General features: G+C 44.6%; 1 protein-coding gene across 1 annotated transcript; it reads left to right on the top strand.

Annotated features, from left to right (window-relative positions):
* Positions 1 to 1,628: 1,628 nt before the first annotated feature.
* On the top strand, positions 1,629 to 2,580 carry GL218_09612 (uncharacterized protein; the record flags this gene model as incomplete). The annotated part of the gene is made up of 2 exons (XM_033586446.1): positions 1,629 to 1,635; positions 1,700 to 2,580. 2 exons carry the CDS (start codon positions 1,629 to 1,631, stop codon positions 2,578 to 2,580), a joined length of 888 nt encoding a protein of 295 aa, XP_033434219.1.
* Between the last annotated feature and the right edge of the window lie 6,180 nt (positions 2,581 to 8,760).

Raw genomic sequence — 8,760 nt, 5'->3', positions numbered from 1 at the left:
ATAGACAGGTACCATGCAAATACCAGGGGAATTCTCAGTCATGGGGCTAAGATGGGATTGGCGGTACAAAAATAATTGCTCAGGTGTTGATACTGAGATTGGCTGGCCAGAACAAACCAACTATCCAGAGTCAGGTCATCCCTGATAACGCGGCCGCATAGTAAACAGTAAACTTGTAGAAAATGGTTGAAGCTAATAGGACCGAGAAAGTTAACCTCATTATGACGACAACGGTCCAGACCTAGTATACAGTAGATGACTCAGTTAGCATACTAACTGACTTCTCCTATAAATCTCGGCTGGGGGTTCCCCAGTGTATTCGTTTTAAGAAATCTACCTAGGTACACAGCTGAAGAAGAGGTGGTGTATTTACGCTGCTTTTGTATACTTCAGAACTGAACTAACGGGGACCATTATCAGGATGATTACTAAGTGAAGGATCTTTCTAGGGTATGGGATCCTCTTGGATATTTGACATAATAAGGTTATGGTCGTAAATATAGCCCTCAAGAACTCTCATAAGACTTGGGTATGGTTTTAAACTACCTATCTATACTCAAGCCCACCCCACAACCCCGGACGAAGACAACTTTCTGACACTTGTCATTGAATGTGGACCTACTTCGGCTAGACTTATCCGTAATTCCTGGTGGCACTTTCAGGATGGAAGTTGTTAATTACTCGAGTCATTGGAACTCCACATATGGGTAGCTAGTGTAAGATAGTAGAAAGATCTGACAGCTTAGAAGAGAGATTACAGGCATAAGGCCAACAACTACCGGCAGATCACTCCGATGTCTCTCCGCCACACCCGTCCCGTGGGATACACTATGGTTTCATGATTATAGTTACATACTTCCGCACTGCTCTAAAGGCTGTAGTACGACACGTTCGGCCCACCAAGTCGTAAAATCGTGGGGTTCTTATACACTCCGCGAGTCGTAAGGCTTTGATTTTATTCTCTTAAGGTCACGTTTGAGATCGAAGTTGACGCGGCAGGCAGTTTCTATTATGATTATTTGAGTTACATGATGGTCTCCAGTATTACCAGAATAGTATAAAGTAACCGATCGTCTCGCCCCTTTGCAACAGAGGACATCATCTACACTTCATCAGTTCTAACCCTATCTCTTTTCTTACCCACTATATCCAATCTTAACTTTGAAGCTTATTTCATTGACGACATCAAGCCCTTCCATGATCCCTTAACCAGAACCCCAAAGTTTTTACACCTCTCATCAAAATTTTACGGGCAGTTACCCAACCAGCCAGCAATATGGCTCAGCTACAAGAACTTGAGAGCGCCGCGTGCGATGTTATCCAAAACGTAAAAGAGATACAGGATCTCAAACATGCGAGACTCTCGGTCATCGGAGGGTTAGCATTAATGCATTACCTCCCTGAATACCGCTCGACAGATGTAAGATAACCTAATACTAAATATCTATGACTCATGAGCTAATAGCATTTCTAAAGAATATTAATTTTATTACGAATATATCGACCTCTCCAAGTTCGCTAAAAAAAAAGTTGGTAGAGCGGCCAGAATCGCCCTTCTTCCAACGTTCACAGGCACTCTACTATAGAGCACCTTGCGGCCAGGAAATCCGAGTTGATATAAGCCCGGAATGGCTTGTAAGTTCTGAACCTTGAGTAGAATCTTCAGTTAGCTAATTGCGACAGTCGCCTTACCTCCCAGACTCAGCTGTAAAAGTACAAGACATATCACGCGACGAAGTCCCGTATATCTCCCTTACCGATCTCATCGTATTCAAGTTGGATTCGAGCGGGCTGCGATCTAACCCCATAAAGAAGGAGCGCGATGCACAGGACGCTGCGGCTTTGGTCGATTTCGCCACGCACAAAAGCTCCCTACATCTTTCCGAGAAGCAAGAGCAGGTCGTAGAAGAAGCGCTCTGCGACGTAGCGAAATGCGGCACTAAGGAAAAGGGCTGGTGGGAGAGACGCATGGGCTTGATAAAGCAAGCTGCCGATGGATCTCCTTACGACAGCGGAGGCCGTGAGCGCAAGCCGAACCGGCCTCATTCTAAATCAGACCCTTCGCCATCTAAGAGTCCGCTTACAAACGACCCTAACGCAGCTTGGCACTATGAGCGGCTGGATCACGCACACATCCGGCGGTTCAACTCGCTGCACAGTAGCCGGGGCGCGAACAGGCCGGGAATCCCCCGCTCCTCTTCGCAACGCATGATTAGGGACACGGGCTTCACCATGACACAGCCGAAGACGACACACGCGAGCTACCAACTCGGCGTAAGGCGGTCCGGCCTGAGCAGCGAGATCAACGCCGAGCCGAACTGCTATGGTAACGTAGGCGAGCAATACTACACCCTCGAGCCGGGCGAGAACATGTCGGGGCGGGCTTCGCCGGCAGGGTACTTTGACGTTTCCCGTACGCCGCCGGGTGGCCTGGGAACGGTGACAGAACATACCGTGGGGGTTCGACGAAGCTCTAAGTCGGGATACTTCGATCTTACCCCTGGAGCTATACCTAGCACCATGTCGCAGCCTAGGAGGCCCCCGGGTTTGGACAAGAGGAGTGTTACGTTCCTCCTATAGACGGGAGCAAAGACCTTGCGACATGTTTCGCCGTGGATATTGTCGCGAGCTATGTATTATTTTGTAAGCTTTCGTGATGCAATACCCAGTTTGTTTGTTTGTTTTCCGTCTGTATTTTTTTTTTTAAGTTCTTCGTTCCAGACACTTCCTTTTTATGTATGTCCTTTGGTTAAATGATGGCAGGGTGCAGCTCTTGTATGATGATGATGTATACATAGGTAGATGCTGCGTGTTGTAGAAGCAATAGTTTTGATAAAAGTCAAATAAAGTTTGAAAAAAAAAAAAAAATGAATAAATAAATACATAAGATATGATAGTTATACGAGAAACATAAAAGTCACGATGTTCTCGTGTAAATAGTAGGGTACCATACAGTGCTTACAGTGCAGCGTGAATGCAGTAAAACACCTAACTGATGCAGAAAGTTAGGTGAGGGGAATAGGGGCTCGAGCACTTGGCAGGTGACTCGTAATAATGTGCTTTAGTGCCCTTGTGGCTTGTGGCGCGGGGAATGAGGATCATCTGTTAGTGAAATCTTGTGACACTTTGAGTAACTACGGCGGACCATTATGACATTAGTGCCAAAATCAAAAAAATTGGTTAGATCTATCCAAAAAAGGCTAGTATACAAGGTATACAGTATACTATGCGGGATATATACAAAATTCTTATATTATTTAATAGCTTTTTAAATATTCTTATTAAAAATTTTGTTGGATTGACTGGGGAATCGATTCAGTTACTTTGTATCACCAATTACCCTTGTAGTAAAAGTGATGTCCTATTGTATTGATTGATGATGAAAGAGGAAGATCTACGAAAAGTGGGGGAATCTAAATACAATTGGATTAGGGTGTGGGTGGGGCCCAACCCGTGGTCACATGACAATGCTAGGTGCCATTGTCACGTGACTATAATCCCAACAAATTTAAAGAAAATATTATTATTTTAATTAAAATATAAGAAAAACTATTAAATTAATTATATAATTATTTAAATTTATTTTATAAAAATAATATATTATATATATATAATATATATGGGATTTTAAAATAGTTATAAAAAGTATCACGTATTATATAAAACTTATTAAATATTAATATAATACGTTATANATTATTAAAGAAATTAAAATATTTTAAATATAAAATTTATAAATGTTTATAATAATTAAAAGTTTTTTAATTAATAGTAAAAATGAAAAATGGAATTTAATGTATATAATTTTTATATATTTATATAAAAAGAAAAAAAAATATAAATAAATATTTTTAATTAATAAAATAAAATAAGTTTAAAATATAGAAAGAATATAAATTAATAATTAATAAAAAAATAAAATAAAGTTTTATAAATAGTTTAAATTAGAAGTAATAAAATTAAAATAAAATTTAAAAAAAATTTTATTTATTAAGAAAAATTATAATTTTATAAAAAAACAATATTTAAAATTAAAAAAAACGATATATTTTAAAAAATTATTAAAAAAATATTAAAAATTTTTTATAAAAAATAATATTAAAAATATTAAAGTAAATATAAAATATTTAATATATTTAATAAAATTTTAATTTTTTAAGAATAAAATAAATGATTAAAAAAATCTTAAAAAATTATAATATATATAATTAAGTTAAAATAATATAATATAAATTATATTATCTTAATGTGTTAAGATTAAAATTCGAGGAGGGGTTTCGCCCGCATCCGCCTCCCGCCACAAGCGCCACGAAACCCTTGGTCCGTGTGTTTGTATTTATAGGGCGTGAGGGAGGCGTTTTTTAAACTTTAGTCTTAAAAACGTCTAAAGTTTTTAGCTGCACCTGGTATACATTTAAAGACTTTTAATAAGACTATATCGACAACAATATAATAAACAATAATAACGTTTTAAAATACCCTTATTTTAATCACTCAAGGCTAGTCTTTTGCTTAGCTACCTTATCTTTTTGCATGATACGACATGGTTGTAATATCGCAGGCCTCGACGTCTAAAAATACGTAATAGCCTCAAAAACATAGAATAACCTCAAAAAGTGAACTACGCGGGGCACCCACACGGGGCACCGACAACCCACAACCACGGGCAAAAACGGGAGGCCACCCGAAGGGCGACACAAGCCGGAAGGGGAGGAAAGAAAAAAAAACGGGGGGGAAGAGGGGAAAAAGGAAAAAAAAAGAGAAAAAAGGAAGAAAAGAAGGAAGAAAAGGAGAAAGGAAGAAAGGAAGAGGGGAGGAGGGAGGAGAGGGAAGGAGAGAGGGGGAGGGAAAAGGGGAGAAGAGGAAGAAAGGGAGAAAGAGGAGGGGGAAGAGGAGAAAAAGAGGGAGAGAAGAGGGGAGGAGAGGAGGGGGGGAAAAAAAGGAAAAAGAAAAGGAAAAAGGGGGAGAGAAAGAAAGAAAGGGGGAAAGAGGAGAGGAGGGGAAAAGAGAAGGGGGGGGGAAGGGAAGAAGAGGGGGAGGGGGAGGGGAAGAAGAGAGGGGAGGGAAGAGGGGAGGGAAGGGAAGGGAAGGAAGGGAAGAAGAAGAGAAAAGAGGAGAAGAAGGGGAGGGAAAGGGGGAAAGAAAGGAAAAAAAGGGAAGAAAGGGAAGAAAAGGAGGAGAAAAAAGAAAGGGAGAAGAAAAGAAAGGGAGAGAAGAGGGAGGAAGGGGAGGAAGGGGAGGAAGGGGAGGAAGGGGAGGAAGGGGAGGAAGGGGAGGAGGAGAGAAGGAGAGGAAAGAGAGGGGGGAGGGGGGGAGGGAAAAGGGGGAGAGGGAAGAGAGGAAAAGAAAAGAAAAGAAGAGAAGAGGGGGGAGGAGGGGGGGAAGGAAGGAGGGGAAAAGGGAAAAAAAGAGACAGAGGGAGAAAGGGGGAGAAAAAGGGGAGAGAGGGAGAAAGGGAGAGAAGAAAAGGGAGGAAAAAGGGGGAGGAAGGGGGGAGAAAGAAAGGGGGAGGAAGGAAAGAAGGAAAAAAGAAAGAGGAAAGAGGAAAGAAAGAAAGAAGAAAGAAAGAAAAAAGAAGAAAGAGAGGAGAAAGAAGGAAGAAGGAGAAAAGGAAGAAAGGAGGGGAAGGAAGGAAGAGAAGAGAAGAAGGGAAAAGGGAGGAAGGGAGAGAAGAGGGAGGAAAAGGGAGAAGAAGGGGGGAGGGGAGGGAAGAGAAAGAAGAAAGGGGAGAGGAAAGAAAGGAAGAAAAGGGAAAAGAGGAGAGGAGGGGAAGGGGGAGAGGGGAAGGAGGGGAAAGAGGGGGAAAAGGGGAAGGAAGAGAGGGAGGAAGGGGGGAGGAGGGGGGGAGAGGAAGGGGAGAAGGGAGAGGAGAGAAAGAAGAAAGGGGAGGGAAGGGAAGGGGAGGAGGAAGGAGGGAAAGAAAGAAAAAGAAGAAAGAGGGGAAAGGGGAGAGAAGAGGGAGGGGGGAGGGGGGAGGAAGGAGGGGAAGAAGGGGGGAGAAGAAGGGGGGAGGAGAGGGAAGAGAAAGAAGAAAGGGGAGGGGAAAGAAAGAGAGAGAGAAAAAAGAGAGAGGAGAGAGGAAAAGAGGGAAGGAAAAGGAGGAGAGAGAGAAAAGAGAGGGGGGGAGGGAAAAGGAGAAAAAAAAGAAAAACGGGGGAAGGGAGGGGAGAAAAGGGGAAGGAGAGAGAGGGGGAGAGAGGGAGGAAGGGAAAAGAAAAGGGAGAGGAGGAGAGGAGGGGAGGGGGGGAGAGGGAGGAAGGAGGGGAGGAAGGGGGGAGAAGAAGGGGGAAAAGAGGGGAAGAGAAGAAAAGAAAGGGAGAGAAGAGGGAGGAGGGGGGGAGGAAGGGAGGAAGAAGGGGAAAGGAGGAAAAGGAAGGAAGGAAAAAGAAGGGAAAGAAGGAGAGGAGAGAGAAAAGAGAAGAAAAAAAGAGGGGGGAGAGGGGAGGGGAAAGGAGAGGGGAAGAAAAAAGGGAGGAGGAAGGGGGAGGAGGGAGAGAGGGGAAGGGGGAAAGAAAGGGGAAGGGAGGGGCGGGGGAGGGGGGGGGAAAAAAAAAGAAAAAGGAGAGGAGGAGAAAGGGGGGAAGAAAGAGGGAGAAGGAGGGGGAAAGAGGGAGAGAGAGGGAGGAAGGAAAGAGGAGAAAGGAGAAGGAGAGAAGGAGGGGAGGGGGGGAAGGAAGAGAGACGGGGAAGGAAGGAGGGGGAGGGAGAAGGGAAAGGAGAAGAGAAAGGGGGAGGGAGGAGAGGGGGAAGGGGGGAGAGGGGGAGAGGGGGGAGAGGGCGGACAGGGGGGAGAGGGGGGAGAGGGGGAGAGGGGGGACAGGGGAGGAGAGGGAGGAGGAGAGGGAGGGGAGGGGGGGGGGAGGAGGGGGGAGGAGGGGGAGGGGGGGGAGGAGAAGAAGAAGGAGGAGAAGAAGGGGAGGGAAAAGGAGAAAGAAGGAGAAGAAAAGAAAAGAAAAGGAAGGAAGGAAAAGAAAAGGAAAGGAAAGGAAAAGGAAAAAGAAGGAGAAGAGAAGAGAAAGAAAAGGAAGAAAAGGAAGAAAAGGAAGAGAAAAGGAAGAAAGGGGAGGGGGAAGAGAGGAAAAAGCGGGGGAGAGAACGGGGAAAGAAAGGGAAAAGAGGAGAGGGAGAGAGGGGGGAAGAAAAGAGAAAAAGAAGAGAAAGAAGGGGAAAGGAAGAAGGAGAGGAGAGAGAAAAAAACGGAAAAAAAAAGGGGAGAGGGGAAGAAAAAGGGAGGGGAAAGGGGAAGGAGGGGAGGAGGGAGAGGAGGAAAAGAGGAAGGGAGGAAGAAGAGGGGGGGGGAGAGGGGGAGGAAGGAAGGGAAGGAAAAAGGGAGAAAGGAGGCGAAAAAAGGAGAAGAACAGAAGAGAGAAGGGGGGGGAGGGAGAGAGGGAGGAAGGAGGGGAGGAAGGGGGGAGAAGAAGGGGGGAAGAGAGGGAGGAGAAAGAAGAAAGGAAAGAGGAGGAGGGGAAGGAGGGGGAGGCGAAGAAGGGAGAGGGGAAAGGGGAAGGGAGGAGGGGAGAGGGGGAGGGGGAAGGAGGGGAAGGGGGGAAAAAAAGAAAAGGGAGGAGGGAGAGGGAAGAAAGGAAAAAAGGGAGAGGAGGAGAGAGAGAGGGGAAGGGGAGAAGAAGGGAGGAAGGGGAGGAAAGGGGGAGGGAAAGGAAAAAGGGGGAGGAAGAGAGAGAGGGGGGAGAGGGAGAGGAAAGAAAGGAAAAAAGGAGGAGAAAAAGAAAAAAAGAAAAAAGAAGAGGAAAGGAAGAAGAAAAAAGAGCGGAGGGAAAGAAGAAGGAAAAAGGAGGAGAAAAAGGGAGAAAGAGGAGAGAGAGAGAGAGAGAGAGAGGGAGGGGAGAAGGGGAAAGGAAAGAGAAGGAAAGAAAAAGAAGAGAAGAAAAGAGAGAAAGAGGAGAGGAGAAGGAAAGGAGAGAAGAAAGAGAGAAAGAGGAGAGGAGAAGGAAAGGAGAGAAGAAAAGAGAGAGGGAGAAGGGAAGGGAGGGAAAGGAGGGGGAGGAGGGAAAGAAAACCGGGGAGAGGAGGAAGGGAAGAGGAGGGAGAAGAAAGAGGAGAGGGAGAAAACGGGGGGGAAAAAAGGGAGAGGGAAAGAAGGGAAGGGGAAAAGGGAGAGAAAAAGGAAAAAGGAGAGGAGGAGAAAGGGAGGAAGAAAGAGAGGAGGAGGAGGGGGAAAGAGGGAAGAGAGGGAGGAAGGAGGAGGGGAGGGGGAGAAGGAGGGGAGAGAAGAAAGGGAGGAGGAGGAGGGAGGGGGGGAAAAAAAGAGGGAGGAAGGAGAGAAACGGGAGGGGAAGGAACGAAGGGGAGGGAAGGGGAGGACAGGAGAGGGAGGGGAGGGGGGAAGGAAGGAAGGGGAGGAAAGGGGAGGAGAAGGAGGGGAGAAGAAGAGGGAGAAGGAGAAGAAAGAAAGAAGAAAGAAAAGAAAGAAGAAGGAGAAGAAAAGGGAAAAAAAAGAGAGAGAGGGGAGGGAGGGAGGGGAGGAAAGAAAAGACAGAGGAGGGGGGGAAAGAGGAGAAGAGAGGGGAAGAAAAAGGGAGGAGAGAAAGGAAGGAAAAAATAGAAAGAAAAGAAGAAAAGAATAAGAATAAAGAGAAAAGATGAAAAAGAAGGAGAAGATAGAGTAAGAAAGTATAATAGAAATAATTTTAATTGTGTAATAAATTTAAAAATAAAAAATTAAAAAATATATAAAATAATAATAAAATAATAAGAAAATAATTAAAAAATATTAAAAAAAATAATAATTTATAAAAAATT

Source organism: Daldinia childiae (assembly GCF_008694065.1).
Source record: "Daldinia childiae strain JS-1345 chromosome Unknown Scaffold56, whole genome shotgun sequence".
NCBI lineage: Eukaryota > Fungi > Ascomycota > Sordariomycetes > Xylariales > Hypoxylaceae > Daldinia > Daldinia childiae.
Note: the sequence above shows the minus strand (reverse complement) of the source record. Positions and strands in the feature narration are given on the sequence as shown.